This window comes from Pteropus medius, unplaced genomic scaffold (genome assembly GCF_902729225.1).
Source record: "Pteropus medius unplaced genomic scaffold, Ma_sr-lr_union100, whole genome shotgun sequence".
In the NCBI taxonomy this organism is placed as follows: Eukaryota; Metazoa; Chordata; class Mammalia; order Chiroptera; family Pteropodidae; genus Pteropus; species Pteropus medius.
Genome location: NW_024349799.1, coordinates 15503935 through 15524688, shown reverse-complemented (window position 1 = coordinate 15524688; position 20754 = coordinate 15503935). Strand labels below are relative to the sequence as shown.

The window sequence follows — 20754 nt, the reverse complement described above, 5'->3', positions numbered from 1 at the left end:
AAAAAAGCTATCCAGAGAGGAGCTACAAATAGGCAATAAATATATGAAAAGATACTTGATCTCATTAATAGGGAAATTTAAATTTAAAAAAAGATTAGCAATTATTTTTTTAAATTAGTAATACACATTATGTAGAAGGTTACGGAGAAATAGGTATTTTTAATAAGTTTTTAAGATATTTGCACATGATAAAATTCACCTTTTAAAAGTCTAATTCAGTGGTTTTTAGTATATTCGATTGTAGAAGCATCACCACTACTTAACTTCGGAACATTTTTATCATCCTGAAAAGAAACTCTGTGCTCAATGGCAGTTACTCTCCATTCCCTGCCCCTGGGAAACACTAATGTAACTTCTGTGTCTACGAATTTGCCTATTAAGAAATCGGTACTCTTACACAATATTCATGAGTATATTAATTGGTATACTTTCTACAATAGATGTTCTTTGGCCCCACAATACTAATTCTAGTAATGTACTCAGAAATAATAGCATTAGCATGTAATGTACAAGGATGACTGCTAAAGCCCCACCTAGAATAAACCTAAATGACTATCAAAGGTAAGGAGTAAATAAACTTGGATGTATGCACACAGGTTCCCAGGAGAGGTAGGAAAGAATACATGCTGAAGTGGTAGAATAAGATATGCCCATGGGAGTGGAATTCTATCCCTGACTGGAGAATGAAGCCTGAGTTTTTATATTCAACCCCAGAAAAGTTCTCCAACTTCTCGCACAATCGTGCCCTAGAGGACCAGAAAAGTAAACAGAAAGCATACTCAAGCACTCAAAGGTAGCCTGGAGTGGGAGATAACAGGTCCCAAGTGGGAAGGTTGGCAAGATGTACCTAGCCTAGACCATGTCAGAGCAAGTATGAAGTCCGGACAGAAGTGTCCACATTAACCATGAATAGCATAAAAAAAAAAAAGACACAGCAACAATGCAACACATTACGATGTATAAAAACGAAAAGAACAGAGGAGGCAGAGACAATTAAAAAATTCAGTCTAGAATGCCAAGAAAGGGAATAATAATTCCCAAGAGAAGTTTATAAAATAAGATCAATAAAAGTCAAAAGTTGAGATAAGAGATTGGGGGAAAAGGGGAGCTTGAAAAGTTAAGGAAAAAAAAGCAGAACAAAAGTAATATCATTACATGCCTAATATTTAAATTATAAATATCAAGGAACTGAATAGAGAAAGCTAAAAATGAATTACTATTATGTTGGAAAATCTTGAGGTTATCCAATGCATGCTGTAGGGAAAAAAACTAAAGTGAACTTAAAACATTCATGGAGGACAAAGTTATCCATGACATAAATAAAAACTAGAATGCAAATGAAACAGAAAACAGCATTAAGGAATAACACAAATTTCATCAAAAAGAAAGAAACGAATCTGCAGACTGAAAGGGCATTATCACGTACCAGAAGAAAAAAAGCAACTGACATCGAGGCACACACTGATTAATTTATCGAACTTCAAAGAATTCTTCCATCTATTCAAGTTTCATCAATTGTCTCGATGATGTCCTTAAAAGCAAAAGGATCAAGTCCAGAGTCACTTGTTATATTTAATTAACATCTCTTTAGACTCCTTCAACATGGAAGTTCCTCCATCTTTTATTTTCATGCTTGAATTTTGAAGATCAAGAGGCCAGTTATTCTGTACCATGTCCCTTGATTTACCTGTGGCTTCCTCGATTTGATACAGATTATGCATCTTTGGCAAGAATATAATAGTGATGCTGTGTTTTTCTCATTGCATCCTATCAGGTAATATGCAATTCCTATATGCCCTATTACTGGTAATGTTAATCATTGGAATAAAGTGCCATCTTGCCAGGTTTCTCCACTGTAAAGTTGCCTCTTTTCCTTTTACAATTCATAATTATGCTGTGGAGAGGTACTGTGACCTTGTATATAATTTGTTCCTCATTAAACTTTCACCCATTGTTTCAGCATCTGTGGTAGGCTGAATGACCACCTAAAAGATAGTCATCTCCTAATCTCTGGAACTTGTGATGTTACTTATATGGCAAAAAGGAACTTTACAGATATAAGTTGAACTTTACAGATATAATGATTGGCATGGCGAGATGATCCTGGATTATCCAATGGACACTAAAAGCAATCACATGTATCCTTATGAGGGAGGCAGAAGCAGACTTGACAGACAAAAAAAGGAGGTAATATGACCACAGAAGCTGAGATTGGGGTGATGCAGCAGCCATAAACCAAGGAATGCCAGCAACCACCAGAAGCTAGAAAAATGGATTCTCTGACAGAGCTTCCAGAGGGTGCGCAGCCCCACCAACACTGATTTCAACCCAGTGAGACTGATTTCAACTTCTGACCTTGAGAATAAATTTCTGTTGTTTTAAGCTGTCAAGTTGGTGGTAATTTGTCACAGCAGCCACAGGAAGCTTACTGTTTCTTGCATGAATTCTTCCTGTTTGCCAAATGGTGATATTCTAATTCTATTATTCCTTCTATATTTGTTAGATGGTATTTTATTGTTAGAAAAGCTTTCTGTTTCCCCCATTCATTTATTCAATGTGGACTTATGAATTCCTATTTGATTCAACAGGCTGTAATCTGTTAATACTTATTTTGATTTTTAAATTGTCCTAGATTTGCACAGGGACATGCACAGTCTAAGTCCCCGTGAGCCAGCTTCTCTGTCCTTCTGTCATGGTCCCATTTCCCCTTGAATACCTCATTATTTTCTGGCACAATAATATATTCTATATCCCAAGCTCATCCTGTAATTTCCAACCCTGTAATAAACCACCTTCCGAGAACCCTTTCAGTATAAAACAGCATTCGGAAACCATGATCTCGGTGCTAAGTGGGCTCTTAGCTATGGGAGTACTGCTGCTCCAAAGCCCTCCAAAGACAGATCTAGGGAACATGCATACATATAATATATGTATACACATATACATTTTTATCTCTTTCTACCTACCTACCTACCTATTCCCCCTATATGTTACCAATCTCCTGTTGCTACCCCCAATGCTGTACCCATGGACACCTTCCTCACAATGCTCATGTTCCAATACCTAGCTATATTGGAATACAAACAAGCACCCAATTACAAATAAGCACCCTCCTCTCCTCGACTTCAGTTAACATCTTATGCTGGGCTGTTGCCACTCCCTGCACAGACATCTTCTTTATCCTGCTTGGACTCCCGCCTCGCCCAATTCAGTCTCCATCAATCTGTTGCTGTCTCTCCACTCCCACACCCACAGATGCCCTCTTCACTTGCTCAAGATCCAACAGCCATTCAGACTCTTGCTTCACCGTACTCAGACTCTGACAACCCATACTGGGCTGCAGCCATCTTCTCTCCATGCATGTTCTCCTTGCCTACTTATGCTCCAACACCCTGTGCCAGCCCACAAAGATACCCTCCTCATCTTGTTTAGGCTCTGACACCTGGTCGCCACCCCTCCCCTGTAGATATCGACTTTGCTTGGCCCTACCTAATGGCTTTTGCATTGAATTATTCAGGAAGGAACAGAGCAAGAATAGCACAGTCATATGTCACTTATCTATAGGGTACATTTTGAGAAATGCGTTGTTAGGTGATTTCATTGTTGTGCAAACATCAAAGTGCGCTTACACAAACCTAGATAGTATATAGCCTACTATGCACTTAGGCTATATGGCATAGCCTATTGCTCCTAGGCTACGAATCTATACAGCATGTTACTTACTGTACTGAATACAGTAGGCAATTTTAACACAATAGTATTTGTTTATTTGAACACAGAAAAGGTACAGTAAAAATACAGTTTAAAAAATAAAAACGGCACACTTATATAGGGCACTTACATGAATGGAGCTTGCAGGTCTGGAAGTTGCTCTGTTGAGGAGAGTCGGGGAAAGGAGGGTGCTTATTGAGTTAGTAAGCAAGTGGTGAGTGAATGTGAAAGCTCAGGACATTACTGTGCACTATTGCAGACTATAACTACTATACACTTAGGCTACACTAAATGTATTAAAAAATTTTTATTTTCTTCATGCATAAATTAACCTTAGCTTACTGGAACTTTTTTAGTTTATAAACATTTTAATTTTTTTAACTTTTCAACTCAATTTTGTAGTAACACTCTGCATATAAATAGCTGTATAAAAATATCTTCTTTCTTTATACCCTTATTCCATAAGCTTTTTTCTATTTTAAAAATTATTTATTTTTTTACTTTTAAACTTTTTGTTAAAAAACTAAGACACAAACACATACATTAGCCTAGGCCGACACAGGGTCAGGGTCATCAGTATCACTGTATTCCACCTCCAAATCTTGTCCCACTGGGAGGTCTTCAGGGGCAATGACATGTATGGTGCTGTCATCTCCTAGGAAAACAATGCCTTCTTCTGGAATACCTCCTGAAGGACCTGCCTGAGGCTCTTCTAGAGGAGGTGTCACTCTTTTCAGAAATATGCCCATGGTGGTTTGCTCAGTTTGCTTCTTTTTTCATCACAGATTATTTGCCTATAAGCAGATAATGCACCATGAACATTCAGCTCTATTAATGAAAACCTTTCGTGTTGGAATCCATGTTTTCTAACTTTTTAAAGAGCTTTTCGAAGTCTGCAAAAGCTTCTGCTAACCCTTCACTGTGAATTTTCTTGGAGGGTCTTCTTTTTTTTTTTCTTCTCCTAAAGTTTCCTTTCCCTTGCCTCTTCTTCAGCTAAGTGTTCCTATTCTAGTTCCGACAACTCTTCATTAGTTGATTCCTCAGGAACCACCTCTAGGAGCTCCTCAATGTCATTCTCACCCATACCCAGGTTAAAGTTCTTTGCCATCTTAACCACGGTCTTGTTAATTCTTGCAACCTCTTCATCCTTGGCAAATTCTTTGAAGTCATGGATGAACCTCTTCAGTGTCTTCTTCCAGATGTCATTTGTACACTCCTTGGTGATATCATCCTAAGTCCAAGCAAGATTTTTGATGCAGTCATAAGATGTTGTAATCTTTCCTTCCAGAACTGCATTAGTGTTTTCTCAGGGATTTCCTGGGCAAAGGACATCAGGTAGTAGGCCTTAAAAGCTGCTATAACTCCTTGAGCCACTGGATGGATTAAAAAGGTAGAATTTGGAGGTAAAAACACCACTTTGATATTGGGATAAAGACCACCAATAAAAAGAGCATACTTGGAAGCACTGTCAACAAAAAGCAAAATCTTGAAAGGTACATTATTCTCCAAACAATTCTTGATTTTGCTGGGAAGTAATTCATGAGGACATCTTAGAAGAGAGGCTGGGTCATCCATGGCTTCTTGCTTCTGTAGTATACTGGCAGGTGTGCTTATTGACATGCTCAAAAGCCCTGGGGTTCTCACTGCCCCAGATGACAAAGGGTTTCAATTTGTAGCCTGCAATACTGCCTATAAGCAAGATTGTTACCCTATCCTTAAAAACCTTGAAATCTAGCTGGTATTGACTTGGCCTCCTTATGGCCGAGTGTCCTTTCAGGCATGTTTCCAGAATAAGGTTTTATCTGTACTGAATATTTGCTCTGTTAAGTAATTTTCCTCCATAATCAGCTTGAGTTTCCAAAAATCCTTCGGCTGCCTTCACATCAGCACTTGTAGACTTATTACTCACATTCACATTATGTAATGAATAATGATTCTTGAATTACTTAAACCACCCAGTGGTAACAGTAAATTCAATACTGTAGTCAGGCCTAGCCTTTTCTTTCAACATCACAAACTTTTTGCTTTGGCTGATTGTCATGGTGCTGAGAGGTATACACTTCTGTGTCTGTTCTTCAATCCAGGTCATTAGAAGTTTCTCCATATAGGCCCTTCTCAAATTTGTAGTAGTTTCATTGCCTTTAATGACGCGGATCCTTTAACAGCTTCCATTGCTTTGTTCTTGTTCCTCAAGATTGTAGCTATGGTGGAATGGGACTTGCATGACTGGTGAGCATTAAACATCACTGATTTTCTACCTTCGTAGTCCTTAATCACTTTTAATTTCATTTCCAGGTCAATCATTCGATGTAGCCTCTACCTGGCAACATGAGCAGTGGATTTTGTACATTCAAGGGTCATGATGAATAAAACAACACGAGATACAATGTCAAGCATACGAGAAAATGATGCAATCAAGAGATGCAGTACACACAAGATGTATGAGGCTGCTCCTGGTGTAACACAGCATACTGTTCTACTTTTTTTTTACTAAGTAGAAAGAGTACACTCTAAAATAATAATTAGTATGATAAACCACTAACATAGCCATTTATTATATATTCGTAATTATTTATATTCACAGAAAAACCTGGAAGTACAGAAAACAAAATGTTAATAATAGTTGTTTCTAGGCAGTGAGATTACAGTTATTTCTCTGTTTTGTGAGTTTTGTAACTTACGTATATATTACTTATATAATAAAAGTTGTTTTACAAAATGTAATAACAAAAACACGAAATTCTATCAGGATGAAAATACTAGTATATGATATAGAGAAATAAATAACTGTTAACCTAACTTCTATACCCAGTTAAACTACTTTAACTGAGAGTCAAGTATAGATATTTTTGGGTGATAGAAATTTTCACCATTCGCAAGCTCTTCATAGATGAGCTGCTCAAAGATGTTCTTCAGAAAAATGAAAACTGAACTAAAAAGGAAGGAGTGTGATAAAAGAGGTAAAGGTGAGCTAATAAACTATGGGTGAATATAAATAAGCACTGATAATGTAAGAGAATATACCAATCGGAGGGACTAAAAATAAAGTTGAACTAAAACACTGAACATTAGCTAGATCATTTTAAGATCTTCACTTTATTTGGGAGGATGGTAAAAATACTGATGTATTTTGGATTATTTGTTAACTCAAATATGGATTTTTTTTTTTAAGGTAAGAATAACCACAAAGAAAACACAAATAGAATCTATAAAATTTCCAAATCAGTAGAAGAAAAAAAAAGAGATCTAAGAAAATCAAGCCAAGGCAGGAAAAGAGAAAAAAAGGAAAGCAAGAACACAGTATAAACACAAAATTTAGGGGGGAAAAAAATCAATAATAAATTAAGCAGAATAAAATCATTAATTAAATATCAAATTGAATTTTAAAACTATATGCTGTTTATAAAAGACATCTAAAATTAATAACATACAGGTTAGAAGAAGAATAAAGATATCGAACAAATATAAGTCAAAAAAGTTATTTGGAAATGTAAGATAATAATGTAACATACATCGATATACCCTTATTAAGATAGGAATGCTTGCCATATTGGCTTCTCATGTTTCGATTGTATTTTGCAACTGAAAATTTAAAACTTGAGAATGTAAAGCTGCTTCCCAACAAAAGAGCTGTATTTTAGCAATGGTTACCCATGAGTGAATAACAGTTCTGTTCACCATTTTATCTCTAGCATGTAGCGTCTGTAGTTATTCAACATTCTTTATGTTGGCTGGAAAAAGTATTTACTATGAAAGATTCAAGAATGCAGTATTACAGTATTACAGTAAAAAAAGAGCAGTATTACATAATTAATTATATCTTTTCTAATAAGTAACCCCTTTTTATTAAGATACTTTGAGAGAAGATTCTAAAAACAGCGCTTCTGAAGAGATTAGAAATAAGAAGAGTTCTGCATTCTGCTTTAATCCCTTGCTCTGAAATTTCCAATTTATTTCTATACTTCTCTCCCATTGGTGCCATGTTTTAGTTACCTGAATTCAGAATTCAATAGCTGTATATTCTTAGCTGAGAGTTCATCATTGCCTTTTAGATTCCCAATTGAATTCTGGCATCCAATGAACTGTTCAAAAATTAGCTCCCATTCCACAACACAATAAAACAAACAAACAAACAAAAAAACCACTACATACCTTCCATCTTTCAGTGTGTTAACAATAAATCGGTTAATCTGGCAAATACAGTTGCTAGACAATTGTTCGTCTTCAACAAGAGTGTTCAACTGTGTTGCCAACATGAAAGCTGAAAAGCAGGGATTATTTCAGTCTCCAAAACATTTCAGTAATAACTATCTAAAAGCTGATCACACCTGTACTAGCAAAGAAAAATAATGCCTTAAATACGTTCCTGAAATTAAAACTAGTCAGACTGCATAGTGAAAAATAGTATAATTTGCTGTGCATTAATTAAACATCTGCTGCTACTCTAAAATGTATGTATTTCTTAAAGTGCCCAAGATCATTTTTTCTGTCATTCAGGTTTCACGAAAAAGACTAAAAAATCCTTTCTAGGTCCTTCACATTGTGACTAGAGATAGCAAGCACATATTCTGCAAATTCTCTCCTTTCTCCCTTGTAAAATTTCCAACACAGAAATAAAACCCCATAAAGGCAAGTATAGCACAGCTAACCCATCATATTCACTAAATGTCAATATCATCCTGAGGGAAGTTAATCAAAGAAAACATAGAACACTAGTTAGAGAAAATTAATTAAGCCAAGTGGCAGCTTTCCACTAGATCCAGTCTATTGTTAGAACGCTCTCTGCCAGTTGCAATTCTGTCTGAATGAACTGCATAGCCAAGCAAATGCAGACTTTCGGAATGCCCAAAATTACTGCAATCGAAATGTTAAGTGTGTTTTTATTATTTAAATACAAACTCTTAGATTTATACATCATACTTACAGGATAGGGTGTTCAACCCATCACTCATAAGCAGTCGATAACGGGGTGGACTATTCCCTGTAGTAATGGGACGGATGTTCTAGAATAGAAAACTTGAATCATTAGCCAGATGGTCTGCCCAGTCCCCAGGGATAAGTAAACCTAAGTGGCAGGAGAGTGGGCTTGCCATTTAGTTCAACACAAAATGAACTGCGTGCCCATTCTCTCTCTTGACACCTAAATCCAAATAACAGAAAATTAGATTTGATGATTCTCCCACCAACCTTTCTCCACTAACATTATGAAACACAATATAGATGAGAATAACATGAATTGCCAGTATTCTTGTGTTCTCTCTCCCCTAACTTGAATTTGGTTGAAAATCAATTCTTAAAAAATATATAACAAAGTATCTAATACATGCAAGGTATTGTGTAGGAAACATGCTAAAAGTACAAAAAATCCTTGCCCTGAAGGGCTTACAATTAGGGTAGAGATGGAGGCAGAGATGTAAGAGAAGTATGCACATAATGACATGGGGGCAGAGCTGAGAAATTTATCTCAACTTGAAGGAAATCACAGGCAGCTTTAAGTGGAATATGTAAACAGAGCCTTAGGGTGAAATAAGCCTTAAGATGACTGGCAGCTCCAGAACCCTTTAAATAATAGAGTTAATGTAGAATTTTAAGCAGACAAGTTCATTTTAGGGTAGGTCTCTCTGGAGACCGTCTGTAAGGCAGATTTGAGCAAGACAAACCTCAGGGCAGGAAGACAAGTAAGGAAACAGTTGTAATGATGTGTAGCACTACAGCATTCATTAATTGTAGAAACAACAGAGAGGCAAAGTCTTAAGTCTGAACCTCCAAAGGTCTACCTCTGGCTAACCCAATATATTTTTTAAAAAGTCTGGTTCCTTTCTCAGAGTTACATCATGGACTGACTTATTTTTTTGTGATGATAGAGAGAATTTCCTAAAGTGAACAAATCTTTATGTCCTTCGACAAATGTAATTTATAATTACATATAGGTTTAAAAACTGCTTGATATAAAATATATTAGATACTTACAATAACTTGGAGGATGGGTTTTATGGATGTATCTCCCTGTTGCATTATGGCCTAAAAGAGTAAAAATAGATTACTGTGAAATATGTACTTAAATCATGATTAAAATATGACATTTTTACAGTTTAGTATTTGGAATAAACTATAGATAATATTGTGAAAAGAACCTTTTTGGACCTTATCATTTTAAAATATAGTTTAAGTTTTATCACTCTGTGTAAATTATAAAATCATAAAAGTGAGATTCATGTTTACCAACAAGGACATCATATATATACTCACTCATATACATAATAGCACAATAATTCCCCTATAGTACCCATTAATAGGGAATTAGATAAATAAGTATGGCAAATCCTTACAGAATATTGTGAAGACTTCAGAAGATGTTGTTTATATAATACCGGTTGCCTATTGTGAGAGGAACTGGTTGAGTAGGGGATATATGTGAGCAACAGACTTTGCACTACATCCTCCTTTGTATCTTTTGAATTTTAAATCTTATGACTATTAGCAATTATAAAACGTTTCTAAAGAAAAATTGAATAACTATCAATCAGGTTTTTAGTTTGTTTTTAAAAAGTCATCACGCAAAAGTAACCATCAAAAAAACTAAGACTGTTAGTTAAAACTGGCTGTCTGACATCTGCTTCTGCTCATGCTCAAATAAATAATACCAGACTAGCAATTCCAACAATAACTAAAAAACTGGACAAAAATATATAAACTTTTCGAATACCAGATAACAGGAATAGCAAGACTGTGATCCCTGAAAGAAGGGAGACGATTGAGGTGAGCACTACAATAGTTGTGGCTTTCGGCACTTTCTGGGCCATAGTGTAGGCCAGGGAATCCAAGAACACGGCAGTCCTGTTGAGCACAGATCAGGATTCAGAGAGATGAGTTAGCTGGATTTCATGGATGCAGAGTACCAGAGAGGAGAGAGCAACAGAGAGAAGCTTCAATAACCTACATAGGGGTTCCCCTGAGTCTCTGGCTGAATTCTAAGTTGTGCACATACAAAATGAGACTGCACTAGGCCAGACAAAGAGTAAGTAAGAAAGCTATACGCTAAAAAAATCACTGGAGCTCACACAAGCTATAATTACATTTGTGTTCCAACTAGTCAGCGTGAACTCAATAAAAACATGGTGCATTCATTAGAAACGCCAGAAAAGGCCATGATTTAGAACTAGACCCAAAGTAAATACTACTCTAGACCCATTCCAGTCTCAAAGGTATCAACTAATCTGCAAGTAGATAGTCTACCAGAACTCAATATTCTTTAAAAAAATAAACATAGACACTGAATAATGTAATATTCATAATGTCTAGCAACTAGTCAAAAATTACTAGATAAAATATTATATGAAAGCAGACATAATAAGTTAAAGATATATGCTACAACCTTGAAGCAGTTCTCAAATTATAACACAAGAACCCAAGACCTTTTCAGGGCATCCGCAAATTCAAAACTAGTTTTCTTCATAATAAATAAGACACTGCCCTTCTTATTCTCATTCACTCAATACAATGAAAAATTGACTGAAAGACTAATAAAATCTTATACTATTTAACACTGAAAACCTTATACTATTAATGCTGATGAATTTGGGCTGGGTGAAAAGTCAGTAAAAGAAATCGCAGCAGCGCCACTTTCAAATGATAGAGCAACTTGTTGAATTAAAGAACAAGATACATTATATCTCTTCTGCAGAATTCTAAGTTTGCCTTACAAATGGATGAATCTATAGATATGGCTTGACTGGCCGTTTTGCTTGTATTCATCTGGTATCAGCACCAACTAATCACCAACTAATCGTCTATTAAGATCTTTCATGTGTGACAACACACACAAATAGTATTGAACTATTCAAAGTTCTGAATTACTTTCTGAAACTCATGGTTTATTCTGGAACAGCTGTGTTGACATTTGTACTGATGATGCAAAGCAGTGGTAGGTAAAACTAAACTACTGGTGCTTTAGCAGTTACTATACCAGTAGTCATTGTATTCTTCTGCCTTGAACTCATGGGGGAGTAGGGAGGTTCACTAAAGAATGCCCTTGATGAAGCAGTGAAAATGATCTATTACATTAAATCTTAACTCGAGTTAAAAAAAGTAATATTCTATGTAACAATACAGAAGTATGCAAAAAGTACTGCTACAAAACTAAAGTATGGTTGTCATCCTGAGGAAAAGCCCTTGTGCAACTGTTTGTGTGAGATGAATTACCATTTTCTTCACGGAACATCATTTTTACATGCAAGGGCAAATGATAAACTATAGTTATTTAGACTTGGGAATTTAGATGTTTTCTCAAAAGTAAACAAAGTGTGCCTGTTTTCGAGGAAAATAATTAATAGTATTTGTTGCCAATAAGATTTCTAGTAAAAACCAAGTTTTGAAAATTTGTATTCACCACCATAAGCTTTATAATTTCCCAATACTTAGACATTTTCTGATTAAATTAGCAGTGATATTAATAAGCATGAATTTTTGTTGTGAATGAAACATATTAACATTTGGAATCTGAATAATGAAATAAACCAATATTTTCCAAATGATCAATACATAACATTACAAAATAATACAAACTAAAAGGTCCATTCAAAAGGCAAGATAGCTCAATTCTATATTCCAACTAACTTTGAAGAAACTACCATTTAGGTTTTGATGCAGTATTAAAGGAATGCTGTTTTTCTATTCTAAACATTTATGACATCAAATGTATGGGTTTTCTACATGAAGCGATTCTCTGTAGTCACCAACTGGGTGTCCTACAAGTCAATTCAATTTTGACACTAACTACTCAGAGTTAGTATAGACCCCCACGGGTTAAGGGCTCAGTCCCACAAGACTGTCCCTAAACCACTTCAGACACTAATCTCAAGTAGTGGGTCCCAGGTTACCCACACTTCTGTTCAATTTAGTTACAAACTGGGGATTCCTACAACCCCTTCCTCAAGGTCCTAGAACTCAGGGAAACATTTTACTTACTCTACTGATTCATTATAAAAGACATAAATGAACAGCTGAAGAGGTACATCAAGCAAGGTCTGGAAGGGTCCCAAGCATAGATTGTCCCTGTGGAGTTTGGGGTGTACCACCCTCCTGACATGTGAATGAGTCCATAACCTGGAAGCTCTCTAAACCCTGCTGTTTAGGATTTTTAAGAAGGCTTCATTATAAATGCATGACTGATTATTCATTGGCTGCTGCTGATTAATTCAGTGGGGGCAGGGGAGGCAGGGTGGGTATAGAGCTTAAAGTTCCAACCTTCTAATTACAGGCTTGGTTCCCCTGCCAACCAGCCCCAATAGGAAGCAGTCTTGAGGTCCACCAAGAGTCACCTCATTAACATACATTCAGTAAGGTTGAGAATGCTTATTATGAATAACAAAAGATGTTCCTCCAAGCCATATCACTCAGGAAATTCCAAGGGCTTTAGGAGCTCTGTGCCAGGAACCAGACAAAACATAAATTCCTTATATCACAGTATCAGGAAAAAAAAAGGAAAAAAGCCTGAAAATTCTATTAAAATACAGCTCCTTTTCCAACTACATATATGAGTGAGGCCAGATTTCCTTTGTATACCTGAACCAAAACAATAAGTATATATACTGAATGCAGAAGATATTAAAATCTGGCTGTCATTTATCTTTGGAAGCCAGACACTAAAGCACTGTGAAAAAAAAAGTAAAACAATGTTACTTTTCTATTTGTCTTGAAATATAGAGCTATTTTTCACAAAACATGTTATTTATGTTAACAGATGAGTTTATTATTTTAAATGAATATTTTAAAAAATTGATCTGTTATAATTTCAAATATAGTAAGGTACATATAACCCACAAAAAACAAAAGCTCTTGGGAGTTGGGGGCGCTCAACCATTTTTGAGTGTAAAGGCATTTTAAGATCAAAACATTTGAGTACTATTGTGTTATGGACTGTGTTTCCTCCACCTCCGTTCATATGTTGAAATCCTAACCCTGAGTGTGATGGGATTAGGAGGTCGGACCTTTGGAGGTAATAGGTTTATATGAGGTCCTGAGGATAGAGCCCCCATAATGGGATTAGTGCCCTTATAGGAAAAAGAGATACCAGAGCTCTCTCCTCTACTCCCCACACAAAGAAGCGGTCATGAGAGCACACAACGAAATGGCAGCTGAAAGCCAAGAAGAGAGCCCTCACAGGAAGTGAATCTGCTGGCACCATCATTTTCGATTTCCCAGCTTCTAAAATTGTAAGAAATTTGTCATTTACACTACCCAGTCTATGGTATTTTGTTATAGCAAATAGCAATCCAATCTAAGAGACACTGCCCCAACTTAACTATCAACCAACCTGACCTAATTAGAGCATCTAACAATTGAAGAAAACAAATTCTTTAAAAAAATTTTCTTACACACCAAAAAATCAAAGATTTTTAATGTGACAATGGATTGCCCCATTCACACACTAAATTGCTCTATACAGGGAGATTTCACAATCAAGAAGCCATAGCCATGTTGCTCTAAGTAGGCTTTCAACAGTTTTAGCTTCTTGATAGGATCCAGACATATGCTCAGCTGCATATGAACTAGCTTCAAGTACCACTGTCTTTCTTAGCTTCACCGGCAAGCAGGTTAAATCGACTTAATATTGCAGCCTTACAAAGCCGACTTGCCACTGACACACTACTTTTAAGCGGAGGAATTTTCATTGTTCTTCTCACTTAGACCATCCGCAGTCTCCAAAGAAATGTCCTTTTGGCACCCAATTCAGACTGAAGAATCTATATTCCAAGTTTGTGTGAAGTAGATATGCAGAAAGTACTAATCTAAGGTCTCTTAATCAAACAAGATATCAATTTTGAAGTGAGTGTATCATCAACATGTTGCTTTATAACCTTTCTTAAACCTCTAAGAAATAACACAGCAATTCCCATCACCAAGTATACTGCTGATATAAACTGCCTTTATAAAGTGACTCAGTAACGCTCCAGGTACACCCAGCACTTCCCATTTTGTCAGTTTGTCACTTGAGGACATACTGTTTACTAACAACATCTGCAGGGCGCAGTCAGAAATTTTGCCTTCAATGGCCACACGGAGACTCGCTTCTTCATTGGCTTCATATGCAGATATAGAATGTGGATTAAGATACAACTATGACTTAATCTGGGCTGATCCTTTAGGCAACTGGTTCATATAGAGGTAAATGTTGATATTCTATTTGACAATAGAGTGAATAAATTAGAAGATGATTTTGTACAAAATATTGATTTTTTTCCATCATAGCAGGACTTTTGCTATAGAATAGTAGAAATTGTATCTAAAAGTACCTAAGGAAAAACCTTGCTGTAACAGCTTAGGTGTTGGGCAACACTCTTCCATTTGGCTTAATGCACTGGCTGTAACTCTATTCACCTGTGCCTACAGCTTCCTGCCATCCAACTCTTTCAATTATACAAATGAATTGTTACATTTCAGATATTCTGAATGACTAGAAATTAAACTGAAAAGTTGATTAAATATTTCTTTAACAGTCTGCAAAATTGTTGCACACTGTATGTGTCTCCCTCCCTGCATAATGTACTCTTAAAACATATGCTGGTTCTGGTGAAGCAATAGGTTCGGCAGGAATAAGAGAAGGACCTGACGATTCTAAATTTCTTGGTTCAGGTTCATACAATTGTAGAAGCTCATCAAGAGCTAATTGTGCTGCATTGGATCTAGTCACCTTTTCATTTTGTCCCAATCCAGTCTTGTATTAAATATCATCCATCACAGCACAAAAAGCAAAAATGGTCCTATAACATCACCTGTTATTACTGTTTCCTTAAGGTCAAGCTGAATTCGCTTCACTTATGCAAACTAGTAAAAGGCTTGACACAGAATTTATTTCAACATGTTTGTAATTCATTTAAAGTCCTTAGTGGTTTTTTATTTTTTTTATTTTTTTTGAGGAAGGACAGGATATGAAACAAATGAAAGACCTTTGGAAAGCAATGGTTCTGGAAAATTACCTGTCATTTGTGTAACTTGGATGCCATATTTGACAGACTGTAACTCTGAGGAATGTGCTATGGGTGTAGTTACCATCTGGACTGAAGGCTTAACTGGCAAGTTCTTTTTCAGCACCCGAGCAAAGCTAGGGACCCAGAAGCTCTGAAATCAGTCATTGTTGGCATACATTTTCTCACCAAAATTGGCCTTCCTGGCTAGACCCCGCAGGCCCACTGTAGGCCAAGGGGCTTGCCAGTAGACACCATTACTTCAGACTATACATTCTTTTTAGTACACTGGGAACATTTTCAACAAGACAGTATATGCAAGACAATAAAATAAGTCTTAATAACTGTTAAAAGACTGAATTTATACAGAGTATACTATCTTATCTAACGACATGGAATTAAACTAGAAATCAATAAAATGTATCTAGAAAACCTCTAAATACTTGAAATTTAAACAACAAACTTCATCTGTTGAAGAAATTACAAGAAAAATTAGAAAGTATTAAATAAATGAAAATAAAAATACAATCTATCTAAATGTGTGTGGTACATAGCTAGAGCAATGTTTAGAGGGAAAATTATAGCTTTATATGCTTATATTAGAGAAAAGGTCCAAAATCAATTATCTAAACTTCTACCATAAAAAGCCAGAAAAATAAACTAAACCCAAGTATGTAGAAGGGAAATAACAAGAGCAAAAATCAATAAAATGGAAAATAAATAAACACTAGGAAAACACAACTGAACCAAAAGCTGGCTCTTTAAAAAGATCAATAAAACTGATAAATCTCTAGCTATTATGGTCAAGAAAACTAAGACATATATTCTCAATATGAGTAATGAAAAAGGCATCACTATAAATCCTATGTAAATAAGGGAATATTAGGAACAACTTTATGAAACAACAGAGAAAACTCTAGGTCTGAATGGACTTACCGTAAAATTCTATCTAATATTTAGGGATTAAAAAATACCAATTTTGCCTAAGTTATTTCAGGAAATGGAGAACACCTTCATTTTATGTTAGATTTACTGACAGAAAAAAACAAAGACATGCTAAGAAAGAAAAACTAGAGCTATCTATCACTAATAAATGTAGATATAAAAATCCTCAACAAAATATTAACAAATAAAATCCAGCACTATATAAAATGGATATAATACGTCATGACCTAAATCTCAAGGCAAGGTTTACTCAACATCCAAAATCAATCAGCATAATTTGCCACATTAATAGCATAAAGAAAAACCACAATCATCTCAATAGATGCAGAAAATGCATTGGAAAAATTTAACACCTGTTTATTATAAAAAAGCCTTGGCAAACTAGAAATAGAAGAAAGGTTTAAACTGATAGCTGCCATCATATTTAATAGCAAAAGACTAATTTCCCTTTAAGATCAGGAAGAAGATAAAGATATAGCTCTCATTACCTTTATAAATATGACTTTAGAGGTCTTAATGAATGCAATAAGGCAAGAAAAAGAAATGGCAAAAAGACTGAAAAGGATGAAATAAAGCTGTGTTTGCAGATATGATCATGTGCATAAAAATTCCTAAGGTATCTACATTACAAAAACTAGTAAGTGAATTCAGCAAGTTTGTAAGACATAAGATTAATATGGCAAAATCAATTGTATTTTTAGATACTGCTAATAAACTGGAAAATGAAAACTTTAAAAACATTTTAATATCATGAAAAATAAAATACCTAGGAATAAATTTAATAAAATGTACGCAAGACCTGCACACTGAAAACTACAAAACACATAGAAATTAAAGAAAACCTAAATAAAAGATTGGTTTGAAAGACTCAATGTTTGCAAGATGTCAACTGACCCCAAAATAAATTATAAATGCAATATAATATCAATCAAAATACCATCAGGCTGTATTAGAAATTGACGAGCTTTCTAAAATGTATATGAAAATGTGGAGTACCTAGAGTCAGTAAAGCAATTTCGAAAAAGAATGAAGCTATGAAGTTTACATTACCCAATTTCAGAACGTACTGTAAATGAGTTAAGACAATGTGGTATTAGTGTAAGCATCAACACATACAGCAAAGAGACGAGACATTCCAAAAACAGTACCACACATACACAAATTTTATCAAAGGTGACAACATAATTCAATGGAACATTATAGTCTTTTCAACAAATGGTGCTGGAATAACAATATTTGAATGGGAAAAAAATGATCTGTATACTATATATTAAAAAGTAAACTTGAAAAGGACTATAGACCCGAAATCAAAACTGAAACTACAACACTTCTAGAAGAAAACACAAGACAAAAGATTTGTGACCCTGGGACAGGCAAAGATTTCTTAGGACACAAAAATACAATTCAGAAAAGGGGAAAAAAATGACAAATGAGACTTCTTCAACATTTAAAACTGCTCTTCAAAAACATCATAGAAGAATGAAAAGGCAAATCTCAGATTGGGAGGAAATATATGTGATGCTTATATTTAACAAAAGACATCCAGAATAAAAAATTCTTACAACTAATTAATAAAAACGCAACCTGATTTTTAAAATGGGCAAGATTTTTAAATAAATAAATAAAAATAAATAAATAAAGTAGGCAAAAGATTTGAACAGACTCTCCACAAAAGACATACAAATGACCAGAAATCACATAAAAAGATGTTCAACATCATCATTTATCAGGAAAACAGAAATTAAAATTACAATGGTATAACACTACACATTCATTAGAATAGTTAAAAAGACTGACAAAACTAAGAGCTGGCAAAGATATGGAGCAACTAGAATTCTCATAACTACTTTGGAAAACGATGTGGCAATTTCTTATGAAATTAAATATTCAACCATACAACCTAGCAAGTGCACTCCTAGGTATTTATTCAAGAGGAATGAAAACATTTCCACAAAAGAATGTACATAAATGTTCAAAGTATCTTCTTTCATAATAGCCCCAAAATGAAAATAACCCAAATGTCCAAGAACAAATCGTGTTTATTCATACAATACTACTCAGCAATAAAAAGACATAAATGCTAAAATATGAATAAACTGCAAAAGCCATTTTGCTGAATAAATAAATGAATAAACCAAAGGGTACATATTATTTGGTTACAATTACATGACATTTTAGAACAGTCAAAACAAACCTATAGTGATTGCCTGGGATAAGGGCGGAAATGGGGAAGGCACAGGAGACTGGGGTAGTGTGATTACAGGGGTGTATACACATCAAAACTCATCAAACTGTATGCTTAAAATAGGTATATTTTATTATATGTAAATTAAACTTAAATAAAGGTGATTTTTTTTAAAGTTGTTTCTAGGGAACAAACTGGGGTAAAGGGCAGAAAGTCCATAATTTCATAGAACACCTTTCCGTTCTATTTTAAAACCACATGCATGTACTACTTCATTATTCTTTTTAACTTAAAATGTGTCATCATAAATACCAAATATAGCATTTATTCTTTTCTGGGACATACAGCATAACATCTACACTTAAGATAAAATCGCCTCAAATTTTCCAAATTAACATTGCTAATAAAAATACAAGGCAATAGAATGCAATAGTCAAGGGGACTTGCATTTGAATCCTCACTTCATTAACAAATTATTTAACTTCTTTCCACTTTAATCTCAACTGTAAAATGGAAGTAATGATAAAATCTACCTTAGAGGGTTACTGTAAGTATCGACTATCATAAAGTAAGTATCTGGCACATTGGAAATGGTCAAAAACATTAGTTCTCTTCCCCATTCTTTACATTACCTAATTACTTAAGATATAAATGCTATCTATTCTACTTACCACAATAGTTCCATTAATTATCTCTTACTCTATGATGTTAGCTCTTCCCCAAAATGCCTCTACTATTTGTGTATTAGTTGCTTACTCTTTTAGGCCTGTGTCTTTTAAACTAAGATGGTACTACCTGCTTTAGCTAACAGTTGAAGATGACCAAGGTTCTCCACACTCTGTCACCACAAACACATGCAAAAATTTTGTCATTTATTAATAAAACCTAAGTAATACTTTACCTGACACTGGAAATGTTTCTAAAATTCTGAATAGAGCAAAAACCAAGCAAAACATTTATATTTTAAAAAGCCTGTGATCATTTTTTTAAAAGTGAAGGGCTGTTCTTAATTTTTTTCCTACTCCCTCTAATTTGTCTTAAAAGCACAAGGTAGCAGCTATAAGGTAAATGAGGACAAGAATTTGCAATCACTTCCCAGGTCTAAATATTCCCATTTATTAAAATGTTCACTCACTCCAACTGTTCTTCCCCTTCCTGTTTCCCCCAAGCTCTCTTTCTTCCCCACTCATCCTTGTCCCTTTCTTTTCACTGCCACATATGCAACTAGCAAACATTTATTGGGCACCTAAAACCTGCCAGCACGGTCCCAGGTATTGGAAATACTATGTTGAGCAAGAAAACAGACATAATTTCACTAAAAGAATGTACGGTTCAGTAGGGGAGACAGAAAGTAACTGATCTTAATCAAATCAATCAATAAATAAAATTTTCATCTGTGATTATCAATAATAGGTAACATATGCTGAGCATTTACTATGTATCAGACATGGGCTAAGCACTTTAAATGTAATAACTCAATCCTCACACTAACCTTAGGTAATAGGCTCTAGAGAAGAAAGGCAGAGTTCAGTATCTTGCCCAAAACAACTAATAAGTGAATGAACAGAAGTCAGGGTCTCAAAATAAAAGGAATTTAGCCTAGCAAGGGAAGTCAAGGAAAGCTCCTCTGAGGAATTAACAACTGAGCTGAGATTTGAAGATTGTTTGCTGTAAGAGCAGAGTGAAAAACCACCTAGGCAGTAGGCAGTGGGGAGTGGGGAAAGAATTATCAAAGACCCTGTGGAAGGCAAGAGTATGGAATATACCAGGAATTTAAATTAAAAAAAAAAAAAAAAGAGGCTGGAAAGGAGGAGAGAACAAGTTGGGAATATGTTATAATGGAAATGTCGAGAGGAGGGTATGCTGAGTGGAAGTGATTGATACAGGCAAAAGGTGACAGTGCCAGTGTGGATGGAGAGTAGATGGGAGTTAAGAAATATATATAGA

At 35.1% G+C, this 20754-nt stretch overlaps 1 protein-coding gene and 1 pseudogene across 1 annotated transcript in view; both read right to left on the bottom strand.

The window, feature by feature from the left end:
- Nucleotides 1-20754, bottom strand: part of RPA1 (replication protein A1) — a 50825-nt gene that overhangs the window by 28985 nt on the left and 1086 nt on the right. The window contains exons 2-4 of the mRNA XM_039886300.1: nt 9682-9732; nt 8636-8714; nt 7864-7972 (exon numbers count right to left, since the gene is read on the bottom strand). Coding sequence (XP_039742234.1) covers nt 7864-7972; nt 8636-8714; nt 9682-9732 — 239 coding nt within the window. The remainder of the gene's footprint in view (nt 1-7863; nt 7973-8635; nt 8715-9681; nt 9733-20754) is intronic.
- On the bottom strand, nt 9740-16137 carry LOC120621047 (adenosine deaminase domain-containing protein 1-like; annotated as a pseudogene).